Genomic DNA, 13396 nt, shown 5'->3' with positions numbered 1-13396 from the left:
AGGTAGATTCTCCTCTTAAGGCGCGATCTGGAGATTTTTGCGAAACCGAAAGCATTTGGTGACCATTGTTGAGAGAAGGTTGCCAGGGCCCACCATCTCGAACGAAAGAATGGAGTCCAAGTTCAGAACCGAAATATTGAACAAGCTGCTCCTTCCCGCCAGAGAAGCAGGTTTTCCTTGGCGACACGAAGTGACCAGAGCGCCTGGACCTTCCCACCTTGCTTCCAACCCAAAAGCGTTTAAAACAAACAAACAAACCCACAAACCCACAAAACCAAAGAAAAAACACACACACTCGCCCACCGTCTTTTCTCTTTGCCCGTTCTTTTTCCCAGGTAGAACTACCCTGCTTATGTTTTCTTCTGTCTAAGGATCTCATCCGTATTTTTCAAGGACCCTCTCTCGCCGCAGAATGATCCCTACGGGGGTGCATGGCGCGGGGGCAGGGGCGCCGAGGAAGAGATTGCCGGACTTTTCTGAGGGCGACCCTATTGGGGGGGGGAAAGAGGAGGAACTGCTTTGGTGAACCGCTCCGTTTTTCTGTTGGACCACCACGTTGAAAACCCGGCCGTGCATGCACGGATGGATGCATGTTGTGTGGGTGTGTGCGGTGGTGTGGATCCCGGTTGTTTACAACTGCACGAAGGATAAGCGGGTCAGGAGACTAGAGGGGCCTCCAGTTTGCTGTCATGCAAAAGCGCTGTGCGAAATCCTGGAGCTCTTTACCCGAGTGGACTTCTCAATATTGCGGCAGGAGGGAGAGGGCAGCTGGGCGAGCAATGAAGCAGCCCGATCTCCCCTACGGAAGCAGAGGCGCGCGCGCGCATACACACACACACGCACACACACACGCACGCACGCACACACACCACCGCGCCTGACATGGGAAGGGGAGGGGGAGCGGCAAATCCAAGGGCCCCCCGCGCCCCCTCTTCCTTAACGCTCTCTTCTTTCCCCTCCCCCCCCACCGTTGCCCGCCCCTCGGCAACGCCGGACCAATCCTCTGGTCCCGTCGCTCTTTGACAGGCAGCGAGGCCCCCGCCCCTTCTGACGTCTCTGGCAGGATTTGCATGAGTTGCGCTGCTGCAAGAGGTTGCAGCTCAGTTGTCTGGAAAGGCGAAGCGAGCGGGGACTCGGAGCTCTCGGTCTGACGGCGAGACGCGACCCCCCCCCCCGCTCTCTCCCGCTTTTTCCACCCTCTTCTCAGTCAGACAGGCACTTCCCCCCCAGCCCAGAAATGGAGCTGCCGGCGGTCGGGGAGCACGTCTTCGCCGTGGAAAGCATCGAAAAGAAGCGGATCCGGAAGGTGAGGGAGCGGGCGAGCTGACGGGTGGAAGACGGGGAACGGAGGGCTGGGGGGGCCGTCTGGGGCGGACAGGCGGTGGGATCTTTCCAGAGCGTGACCCCCTTTCCTTATTCTCTCTCCCCCCCCCTTGTTGTTTTTTTGGCAGGGTCGAGTGGAATATCTGGTCAAATGGAGAGGATGGTCTTCCAAGTAAGTCCCGGGCCGGCGACTGGGGGTGCTGCTGCCCCGTCCTTAGCGCGGGCGGCGGAGTCTGAACGTGACTGCCGCGAGCACTCCGCTAGGCTTCAGCGAGCTGCAAAACGCCTCGGTTTTTAATGCGTGCACAAAAAACGGGCGGCGGGGGACCCCCCCCCCCCAAATGTGCATTTCTTTGGCGAGGAGGCAGACGAGAACGACGAGGCCACGGCGGAGGCCGGCAAGGCGGCGGCTGATGTTCAGCAGTTGCAGAAAATGGCTCCTTTCCCTTGGAAAGCAGGCTCCATATTGCAGAACCAAGCAGCCCAGCGATCGGGGAGGGGGGAGGAGGAGGAGGAAAGACGGGAGGAGAAAAACCCTACTAATTAAAAAAAAAGAAATAAAAAACCCGCCCGCTTTCATCCCCTGGATCTGATTCGGGGTGGAGAAAGCGAGGGGAGGCGAACTCTTGTCACTCGGCTGCTGGCCGCCCCGCTGGCCGGGAGGTGCAGTTTTCGCTCGGCCGACCCTCCCTCCGTCCCCCTGTTCCCCCTGAAGCGAAAGCGACGGACGGGAGCTTTGGCCGGTTGGAAGGGGGTGTCAGGTTGGATGACAGAGCCTCTCGGCGTGGGTGAAGGAACCGGTGCAGAGAGGGCGGAGGGGGCACACTCCCTGCCCCCCTTTTTTTTGCTGGATCCCCGAGGGGGTCTTCGAAGCCTGTTCGCCACAGCATGGATGGAATTCCTCCGGAATAATAACGGCGCTCAGCAAACTGGATTCGGTTCCTGCGCCCGCCAGCATCCAGCCCCCCCCCTTTCCTCCTCCTCGGCCCATCCCCCCCCGCTCTGGGCAGCCTTGAATACGCACTTTGAAATACAGGTCCTGGGTAAGGGGAAGGGGGGCTGGCGAGGGCGGCGACTAATGTCGCCAGTCTCTGAAATGGCTCCTACACGCCGCTCGTCCGGGGAGGGGGGGGCGTTGTCGCTGGGTTGAAAAAAAAAAAGGAGAGAGCATTCCTGCTCCACGTAGCGAAGGGTAGCTCTTGCTTTTTAAACACCCCCCCTTCCTTTCCTTTCCTTTGCCAGATATAACACGTGGGAACCGGAGGAAAACATCCTGGATCCCAGACTACTGATCGCCTTCCAAAACAGGTGAGAGCCGTCACGGGGTGGGGAGCGTAGCGATCGGGGTGGGGGCGGGGGCGGGGGGGCTGCCTGGATCTTTTGCCCTTGCAGGAAAAGGGACGCTTGGGAAGAGCGAGCGTCTACCGCGCGCGGGGCCGAAGGCGTTTTTTGTCTCGGAGGGACTGGGTCTTCTAGGATCGCGGGCCGCCCCGGGGCCGCGGCGCTGGAGCCCCTTCCCGCTGCTGCTGCTGCAGCAGCAGCTGCCCAGGCCGGAGGGAGCGGGACCGGCTCGCGGAACTCCGCCTTAAAACCCCTTCGCCGCCACTACCACCACCACCACCACTTCAGCGTGGCGGGGAGCTCCTTGCCAGGGGCCCGGCTGGCTCCTCGCTGCAAGGTGGCTGCGTGCACGTGACGGAGAGGAGCGGCGGCGGCGGGGGGCGGGGGGGGGCGCACGCGGCGCTGGCCGCGCTGGGCAGGTTCCGCAGGCTGGCCTCCGAGGAGGAGGAGGGGGAGTGGCGGCGGCCCTGTTTGCGGCCGTGTGCCAAACGCAGCCCGACGGGAATGCATGGGCTGCCCTTGCAGGGGGGGGGGATGGCCCGGCCGCGGTGGGAGCCCTTCCCTTCTCCCCCTCTCGTCCTCCCTCCCCCCGTTTGAGTGCATTTCATTTCCGGCAGGATTTTGGTGCAAACCAAAGTCCACCCGGGAGGCGAGAAGCGACCGCGCGCGGCGGCGGGGGGGGGGGGCGCGGACTGGCCCCGCGCAAGGTCCGCGCCTGGCGCCCGGTCGGCCTTCCATGCATCGCGGCCTCCGCCGGGAAGGAGGTACCGGCGTGACCTTGGGCCGCTCGGCCTTGCAGATGTCAGCGAGGCGGCGGGCAGGGGCCGAGTCTCCAGGTGGCTGAGCAGCGGCCAGCCCAACGCGGCTGAAAACAGACCTGCCCCGTTGCCTTTGAAATGGCAAAGTGGCCTTTTTGGCCGGCGGGGGGGGGGGGCGGCGGCGTGGAGGAGGATGCACCCCGGGTTGGGCGCCGCGTTAGATCGATCTTTGGGTGACTTGGCTGCTAAACAAACCAGGGAAAGGTGTCCCTCCCTCCCTGAAAGTCAGCGAGAGAGAGAGAGGCCTGGTGGGGGGGAGGGCCCCCCTCTGTGAATCCTAATGAGGTGATTAGCATCCAGTTCCACTCTGGCTTTCCTGCAGAGTTCGCGCGGCCCCCCTCCCTCCCTCCCTCTGCATGGGTGGGAAGGTGGAGGCTAGCTGGTGCTGGTTGCCAAAACACTGCAGGGTGGAGAGAGGAGCATTTCCCCCACCCTGCCCAGCGTGTTGGTCTAGAATTGGCTGTGGTACACTTGTGCACATGGGAGTGCAGAAGATCTTGCTGGCTGTGCAAAAGCCCCTTTGCTCTTGCTGGCAGTTGTAGAATTCTACTCCTTGGTGTGTTCCCTTTTTTTAGAGAAGTGAAAAAGTACTTGGCCTGAGGAATATGAACAGGAGCATCAGCTTAGAAGTTAGCAATCCTTTTTTACATCCCTATTTTCCTAGCCATTTTTATTGGGACAGAAGCCCTCATTCATTTATTTGGGTTCTTACAAGTACAGTATAGGTCTATAGCTAGGTTATAGTCTTATTTTCTGTGATAAGTAGAGATATCGTTTTTTATTTTTCTGAGATTTTTTTCTATTGAAGATTTATTGCTGTTTCTACTATCCACAATGAGACCTACTCCTAAGTAAACATATACTGTATAAGACTGAGCTGTAAATGTATTTAGAATTGCAGCATTTGTATTTGTTTTGATATCTTAAAATTAAAGCTCCTGACAAAATGGGAGGTAATTTGCAAATCAAGGTAAAGCTATCCAAAGGTATCTGTGAGGGAGTTGGCCACTTTAATTTAATGGCTTGTGCTGCTACAGAGAAGAAGACTACATTATTTTAAAAGCTGTTCAGACCTCCAGGATAACTAGTAATATTTGTTTTACTCATCTTCCTAGCTCATCAGAATTACATTGATAGTTCTTGTTTCAGCAGATGTGTGATATTTTCATGCAAAAAGTTGTTTCAGTTTCCTGTCATTTCCTGACTTTGAAGGAATGTCACTCCCTGTTGACAAGTGTGTGATTTCAGTTTTAAAATGGTTGTGTTCTAGATTCTTCCTTGATTGTTTATATCTGTAAAATAGGAGAGGCTTAGAATTGCATTTTAGGATGGAGTAATCATATTGTCCAGTCTGAGTTCTGTTCTGCTCCAGTAAAGCAACTGATTCTGTGGAAGGGCCTGGACAGGCATCCCGAGAAATTACTCAGCAGTTGATCTCATTGTCTTTCAGACTGTGGGTTATTTAGAAGTCCAGCTGTGTTCAGGGTGGTTTCTTCCCAAGTAAGTGTGCACAGGGTGTTTTTTGTTCATGTCTAAACAGAATCATAAAGGCCCGCCTTCCTCTTCCATGCTTGCAGCTCGGATGCTGTGTTGGAAGTTTCCTGATCATGCCTCTATTGATTTTTGTATGTTTTACAGGGAGAGACAGGAACAATTAATGGGGTACCGCAAAAGAGGACCGAAGCCCAAGCCTCTGGTTGTTCAGGTGAGTTCAAGTTAATCCTTCTGTTGTGCTTTTCCTCAAAACCAGATACGGGCAGCTAATGGTGATAAAACTGGCAGTGCTGAAGAGGAATTCTTGCAAACCATGATGGTTTTTTAAAAAGGCTTTATTCACAGCTGATGGTTTTGTTTGTTTGTCTGCTTCTTTTTGTTTTTGTTTTATAAATACCTGCATCCTTGCTGTGTGCCTTTCCCATCGCAGGAGAATTCCATTTTGGTTTCGCCGTACTCTGCTAAACACTGTGTACACATATCTATGTGGATCGATAGGCGTAATTTATGCATGCACTGTTAATTATGAATGTCAGAGGGGACTCTTTTGCCTTCGCAGCTACTCCAGCCTGGGATTTCATGGGGCAGTTTTGCCCAGCTTGTGTGAAGTGCAGTATATTCTGATCTAAGCGGAAAAAAGGTGGGACTGTTCCTTGGATGTCCTTGACAAGCTTTTTAATACACAAAAGAGATTCCTTGGTGGGATTCCTTGAAGAGCCTGAAAGAAGGTTGCTGGTTGCAATTTGCTACCTTCCATTTCCTGTTGGGTAGCACCTCTGATTAGCGAATACTGTTCCTGATTCAGTGGTGATGAGTTGTGCACACCTGCCTGTTCCTTGGCAAGAAGTCAGTAACTGGAGACGAAGCTGTTCTGCGGCAGTTCACAGCAATGTTTTCTGTTTGCATGCCCGGTCAGATTCCTTCTTTGGTTATCCACTCGTGTTCTATAGATGTATATTTTTGCCCTAGTGCTCCAAAAGACAATAGATTTTGAAAGGGTATCTGGTTGCCTCTAATTTCATGTGTAACTTGGTTAGGGAAAGGACAGAGTACAGTTGTTGGACTGGGACTTAGAGCATCGTGTAATCATGGTCGCTGTAGAAGTTTGTGTTGTACACATGCTTAGAACTTGATAGAACCAGAACCTGGAAAAGTTACTTGTTGGACTACAACTCCCAGAATCCCAGAATTTGGGTGTTGTGTGCAAATTCTGGACCTTGTAATCCAGAAAATAGAATTTTCAAGCTCTGGTTTTAAAAGGTTCAGTAGAATGCGATAACATTTTCTTTTGATCTCTGTAGTAACAATGGGCCCTTTCTCTTCTCCCTTCCTTGCAGCTGCCGTCTTTTGCACGCCGCTCCAATGTTCTCACTGGCCTTCAAGACCCTGCTGTGGAGAACAGACCCAAGCTGGACCTTGGCAGCTCTGGCAAAAGCCAGCAGCAGCATCAGTATGAACTCAATAGCAAGAAGCACCACCAGTACCAGCCAAACAGCAAGGAGAGCAGTGTTAAGCATCAGCCTCACAGTAAAGGAAAGTACTACTACCAGTTGAATAGCAAGAAGCATCACCACTACCAGCCAGATCCCAAAATGTATGAGCCCCACTACCAGCCGGGCAGCAAGGAACCACAGCAAGGCCAGGCCTGCTTGGATCACAGCAAAAGCCCCTTGATGTCCCAGTCTGACAAGTGGTCCCACAGTTCAGCAAAAAGCTTGCTGAACCCAGTAAAGAATCTGGGGGGCACAGAAGGAAAGATCGGAGCTGAGAAGAACCTCTCCAGTGGGACGGGGCCGCCCTCGCTGCCACCTCCCCCTCGAGATGGAGTGACCAGCAATGGGATCGGTGGCAAAATGAAGATTGTTAAGAACAAAAACAAGAACGGCCGCATTGTGATTGTCATGAGCAAGTACATGGAGAACGGTATGCAGGCGGTGAAGATTAAATCTGGAGAGACACACAAGAAACGTGTGGCTGAGGACAGGACTACAAAGAAAGGCTCTGAGGAAAGGCAGCAGGAGGCCTGGAAGAGGCCTGGGGAAGAGAGGTGGCCAGGGGGTGACCACAAAGGAAAGCCTGGGACTGAGGCGAGGAGTCACGTTCCTGCTGAACTTGGGACTGTTTCACAAAAGAGTTCAGCCTCAGGCAAAGAACTCTCCATTCCTGAACAGCAACCTCTGCAGCTCACCACCAAGCCCAGCCACCAGGTCCCGTGGCCCTTGGATTCCGGCCCAAAAGGCCACAGCCCTGCCCCCGTGGGACTGAATCTCTCGCCTGGTGGTGGCGGCGGCTCCCGGAAACGCTGCCTCTCGGAGCCCCATGGGGACAAAGAGGGTGGCAAGAAGCGCCTCCCTTCTCGGAGCATCAGTGCCCCCACCTGCCTGAGCCCTTCCACTCCTGAGGTGCCCGAGCCCCCCGCCCTTCCCCCGTCCCAGCCAGAGGTCATCCTGCTGGATTCAGACTTGGACGAGCCCATAGACTTGCGGTGTGTCAAGGCCCGGGGGGACAGTGAGCTTGGCCTGGTGCAAGTGAAGCCGGAGGAGACCCTGCTGGCCCCAGCAGAGACACCTGGGCCAGAGCCTCCGAAGCCAGCGGAAGGTTTTGAGGCAGAGGAAGAAGAAGAGGAGCCCCTGCAGGAGTTCAAACCTTTCTTTGGGAATATAATAATTACAGATGTGACAGCCAACTGCCTGACTGTGACCTTTAAGGAATATGTGACCGTGTGAGGAGGCCCTGGCACAGGCTTCCAGCCACTCTCCCTTGGCAGCCTGGCCTCCTGAGAGAGAGTAACTCTGGGGCACCACCCACCCTGTCAGACAGGCAGGTCCTCCTGAGAGCTGACACCTCCCTGCCCTGCAGGATGTGAGATAAAAAGAGAGGGAGGGAACAAAGTGTGTTGGGGGGAGGCATAGGATTCTTGTCTCCCTAGAGGGTGGCCCTTCTGGAGCCATCTTCCCCCCCCCCCCCACAAAGGGTCATGGGCTTCTGGATGTGGTGAGGGTAGCAGCTTTCTCCAGTTAACTCACGGGAGAGTGACATAGTATTATATTTTAACAGTGCTAACTTGTCGAGTGGTTCTTGCTCCCGTTTGTTATGTGGTGTTGCTGGAAATGTATTGTCTGAGCTGAAAGCAGGCCTCCCCAGGTGGGCCATGCAATTATATTTATTTGTAGGTATTTATATAACAAAATATAAAAAGCCTAGATTTATGGAGTTCCCTAGATTTGCCCTATATATATATATATATATAATTATATTGAATACATATATATATTATATATATATTGAAAGCTATATCAGAATATTTTCTTTTCTTCCCTTTTAAAAAGCCACTTCTGGTTTTGTTTCTCCTTTGCCCTCCTCTTTTTCATAAAAATTGCAGGACCATCCTTTTCCTCTCGTATATATTTTTTGATACTGTTAACACGTGTTGTTTTAAATGAGCAAAAGTAACGGTAATAATAAGAATCATTATCTAAAGCTAAACAACCTATTATAAAAACTGCTGCTAGTAGAAATGTCTAAACTATAAGCTTCCAATTATTATGAATTGCTTGAATGTAAATATTCCGTGGAGGTGTTGAAAGTGCATTTGTTGTTCGGCAGCTGGTGTTCGGCTGTGTCCCAAAGACCAGCCATCCAATTGGGGGGCCTTGGCACCGGGTGGGCACCTGTTGGTCTTTTGGGGGTTGGAAGGTGGAGGAACAAAAACTGTGTGTCATTGCAAAGGACTATAAACCTTTCCAAAAATGATAGGAGGTTTTTGAGTGCATTCATTGCAACTTGGGCACCCTTTGGGTCCTGCAGTTGTACCTGTGACGGAAACATGTTATTGTTCTGGGTCTCCTTTCTTCATTGGTTGGGAGGTGCACTGGAAATGGGGCTTCTCCATTACTGGCCCAGGTTAGATCAGGAGATAACAATCAAGTGCTTGTACTTGATAGCAATCCTTCATTCTGTTGTGGTTGTGAGATGATTTTAGAAAAGGGTGCAGAACAGAGGGAGATGCCAAACCCATTCATGTCTATGATCATCTGACTGGTTTGGGTGTAACTGCATGGAGAATAAATTTTATAGAGGCTGCAACTTCAGCAGTTTGTCACTAGACTTCATGGTGTTAATCTGTTAATTGTAAAATGATTGCAACAGGAACTCCCACCCCCCTTCTCTATGTATGAAATCCTGCCCATTCTAAAGCTTTGAGTGAATGGATTTGGGGCTTACCAAGAGCAGTTGGATTTCCAGAGTGGTGTAGATGATAAAGTGATGGGCTAGGACTCTGGAAGACAGAGTTCAAATCCTTGGTTGGCCATGGAAACTCGCTGGGGGAGTGGAGCTGGTAAAACCACTCCTTAAATATCTCACTTACCTTGAAAGCCCTTGTAGGGTCACTACAATTTGGTTCTGACTTGACAGCACAGAACACACACAATAACAGTGGAGTGTGGCACGGAATATTACCTGGGCATCCACGGAGCCTTCCTCAGATGTTTCCAACCAGTTGTGTAACAACAGCCAGGGGATATGTACCATGTATGGAAAATTAAGTAACTTGGCATCCTGTAGTGAGGTACCATATGATGGAGACAGGTAAAGAATGTGACATTCAGTGGGGTGACTCTGATTGCTGTAGAATCATCTGGAAGGTGGATTGCCCATTTGGTATTTCCCATGTAATGCCTTAGCATTGTAATGGAAAGATGAGGCTTGTGGTGTTTTGCAAACTTGTGATCTCAAGAGTAATTCAGTGGTTCTTGATTTAGAAAGAAGAAAAAGAACCTGAGAATGATAGTACGTTTGTGGAGCTGATGTTGGCTCCGACACAAAGAGGCACTCTGGCTAGCAGAACATACCTTTGTCTAGCTCAGCATGGCCAACACTGACTGCCAGTGTCTCACTCAACAACTCTTGGGGCGATGCTAGCTAGAGATAGCAGGGATTGAACCTGGGAACTTCTGGATGGAAAACATGAGGGTTCTGCCACTGACTTTCCACAGGAGATAGGTAAAGGTTTCCCATAATCTACTATGAGCTCTAGAAAGAATAAGATACAGTATATGAAAAACAAAGGTATGAGTCTGTTTTTCTTGTTTTGGTTACTGCTGGTGGATAGCTCTACCACTTTCGTCTTGTTTTATAGTCAGGGTGGGTGATGGCAATGGTGGTGGTGATAAGTCCTCTGATGCCTTTATGCCTAGGGGGTTCCATCGTTGACAGAGAAGATGAGAAGGCTTCTAAGGTTGGAATTCATTGTTACTGGCCTGATCTTGCTGTCTTTCTCTCAAACTACAGAGACATCTGGTTGTTAAGTAGTGGATTTTTAAGGTGTTCTTCTGTTGCTCTTGTGTCAGAGAGAACATTCACTGCTTCAAGTAGTAATGCCAGCCTCCTTCTGTATTGTCAAAATGTCAAAACTAATTTAAAACTAATTACATTAAAATTAAATTAAACTATTAAAATATTTTAAATTAATAAAAATAAAGCCCATTCTTTTCTGGGCATAGTATAAGCTAAAATAGAAGACTTACTGCACAAAAGCATGAATAGTACTGACCAGCATGAGGTTTCACTCTTATTAGCAGCTTTCTGAGAAGAAATTGTGGCTCTAATGTTGTATCATTATAGCTGCAGAAAATATATATACAGGCAAACCTAAAGGACAAATCAACATGGTCTACATGATCTGTGGCTTAATTTGATTGACAAAGCAGCTAAAAGAAGGGGGAAGACTGAATGCTAGATTTTCAGGAAATGTGTTCATTTTCTTTAAAAACTGCTAACCCATAATACGGTGAAAAACACATTTGGATTATTGCAGTCACAATGCAATCCTGCCCATCCTGATGGACAAGTTAGCCCCACTGAGTTGAATGGGGCTTGCTCACAGGAAAATATGTCTAGAACCGCAGCCTAAAAACCTTAGCACTGAAAATGTATCTGGCTTCTTCCGGTGAAAAATCATAACAATGTTGAAATATAGTGCAACTTGGCTTTCAAAGCTTCGGCACTGAGCCACACTTCCTGTACTGCAAGCCTGTCAGCGGCTATGAGATGAATCTTCCTGTTTCTCTAGTAACCTTAATTGTATTTAATCACTTTAATCATTAGTGGTTAGCAGTTTGTGCAAAATGCATTATCACCAGTGTATTCAAAACAAGCTAATTGCAACTTGTTCCTGGTTCCTGCCAGCGCTGTGCTCCTGCAGAGTGCGGCCTCCCCTAACCCCACCCCACCTAACTAAGGCTGTGGTTAGAAGCATGGGCAAAAAGCACGACACTTTGGGGCACAGCATCTGTGGATGTTTTTTGGAACACCCATTTCCTGCTAGTTGGAGCTTGCTTGAAAGTGTGCAAATAGCTGACTGGCAGCTTCAGGTGCAGCTGATTTAGCAAGTAGACAAAATGGATGGGGCCCGTCCACCCTTCAAATAGTGAGGAACGAGGTTGTATTTTTAGGCCGTGCTCTGCTTGATGAGCTTTGCTTGGCAGCAGCTGGGGTTTTGTGACCATGCAGAAGGAACTAGGCACATACTTGCAGCCAGCAGGCTGTGTTTCTGAATTGCTGAGGACCATTTGAGAGAGGGATTTTTGCTGTTGGGCAGGCCCCCTTTGTTTGCAACAGAGGGATGGACCAGATTGGGAATCTGGATTGGATCCAGGCTTTGTCAAGTGGGAAAGAGAGTCTTTTAAATTAGTAGGGGTGACAAGTCATATCAGCTTAGTTCCACTGACGGCAGTTCCATTTCAGATTTGTATACTAAGCAAGGTTTAAATCTGGTTCCCGTCCTCCATACCCTTCAAGAGGCTAGGATGAAGATGCCTTCTACTGATGTGCTCTTTGTTTCACTTATACCTGGAGCTTCTTTTGGGTAGGTCTGAGCAGCATGCAAAGGGCCCTTGGTCCCCTACCTAAGCACCACCTACCAAAAAAAAAACCCTGATTGGCTTTGATTTAGCATCCTCCGCACTCAAAAGCACAGTACCTTTGAAAGGAGACTTCTGGCAATGCCTAGACATTAGCCGCGGGTCCCACTGTGAGTGAGGCATATAGGGTTGCTCCAGATTTATGTAAAAATCACCATGAATTCCCTTCACAGAACCAAAGTTCTGGAATAGGCAGCACCTTAATTGGATCATTGAAAAGTCAGAAGCAAAGGTGAGCCTTGAAATTATTTGGAACTCTTAATGAGGCAAATATGGCACAAAGGTGTTGAGACAGATAGTTGAAACGTTGGCCTGAATGTGATGTCCATGGCACATGAAGCTGGACTCCCAACAAGACCATGTGATGCTTTTGATTCCACATGAGACATTGGTGGAAGGGTAGCGATCTACAGGCTCTTTCCAGCCTCCAGGAAAAAAAAAGCCTATCTTGCCTATTCTAGACTTTAGAGCAGAGTAGTGTGCTTATCTGAGTTTCAAAAGGCAGAAACAGCGGCCAACTATTGAGACAGAGAGGTTTTGAGAGTGCAATGCTTCTGCAGAAGGACAGGGGCCTGGTAGAATGCCCATGTGGGAAGCATTCTGTCTCCTCCTCTGGCTGCCAGTCTAGGAACCACACTCTGCCTCAAAAAACAAAACAAAACAAAAAACATGTTGGGTACTGTGACAAACCCAGACCTACTGGGATCTATCACACAGTTACTAAGCTGCCACCAACCATTCCCTATAATAAGTCACACAGACCAGGGATGGATTTTTAAACAATAAAAGAATAAGGTTTATTTTAAATACAAACAGGGTAAATAAAACAATCAGGTGAATAAAATAAAGTAACGTGGCTTATTCTCACACACACAAGCATACAGTTTGGTTCACCTAGAACCTTTAACTTAAAGCACAGACCCTGAACCCATCAGTTCTGGCTAACCAACAGACCCCTGAACCTTTCAGGGTGGTACTCTGACCCACAGTAGTACCCTGTCAGACACCCAGACTCCCACAACAGCTTCTTCTTCCCCAGCTGCTGCTTCGTCCCAACCCAGTGTCTCACAGTGTCTGTCTCAGCATCTACCCTCTTCACCACACAGGCATCACATATTTATACAGTACAGCCCCTCCTCCTGATGTCCCGCCTTCCACTCCCCATAGGATGGAACTTTCCCTCCAAACCCATGACAGACAGGTAACATCAGTGCTGTTATGTAACACCTCCCCTCTTTATAAGTTGTTTTGTAGGGGGAAAGCTAACGTGCTTTTCACCAAAAAAACAACCTGTATAAAATACACAACAACATTTATACATACCATATTACACTTACTCATACTTACACTCTAAGTTAAACCATAGCAATTATGCATTTAAACATTTACCATTGACAATACATCAATTTACCTTTATTAATACAAACCAATTTAAAACCAGGTACATTTTAACTTTTTGTTTTCATTATATACATATAGTCCATGTTCTTTCGCCGT

The 13396-nt window shown here is 49.6% G+C and overlaps 1 protein-coding gene across 1 annotated transcript; it reads left to right on the top strand.

The window, feature by feature from the left end:
• The first annotated feature begins 1077 nt into the window (after positions 1 to 1077).
• On the top strand, positions 1078 to 9067 carry CBX4 (chromobox 4). The gene is made up of 5 exons (XM_072990700.2): positions 1078 to 1306; positions 1452 to 1495; positions 2566 to 2631; positions 5121 to 5187; positions 6314 to 9067. Exons 1-5 carry the CDS (start codon positions 1238 to 1240, stop codon positions 7700 to 7702), a joined length of 1635 nt encoding a protein of 544 aa, XP_072846801.2. The 5' UTR covers positions 1078 to 1237; the 3' UTR covers positions 7703 to 9067.
• Positions 9068 to 13396: the final 4329 nt, after the last annotated feature.

The sequence above is a fragment of the Pogona vitticeps genome, chromosome 2 (genome assembly GCF_051106095.1).
Source record: "Pogona vitticeps strain Pit_001003342236 chromosome 2, PviZW2.1, whole genome shotgun sequence".
NCBI classification, from domain to species: domain Eukaryota; kingdom Metazoa; phylum Chordata; class Lepidosauria; order Squamata; family Agamidae; genus Pogona; species Pogona vitticeps.
The sequence above is the reverse complement of the archived record's forward strand: the minus strand, read 5'-3'. Positions and strand labels throughout refer to the sequence as shown.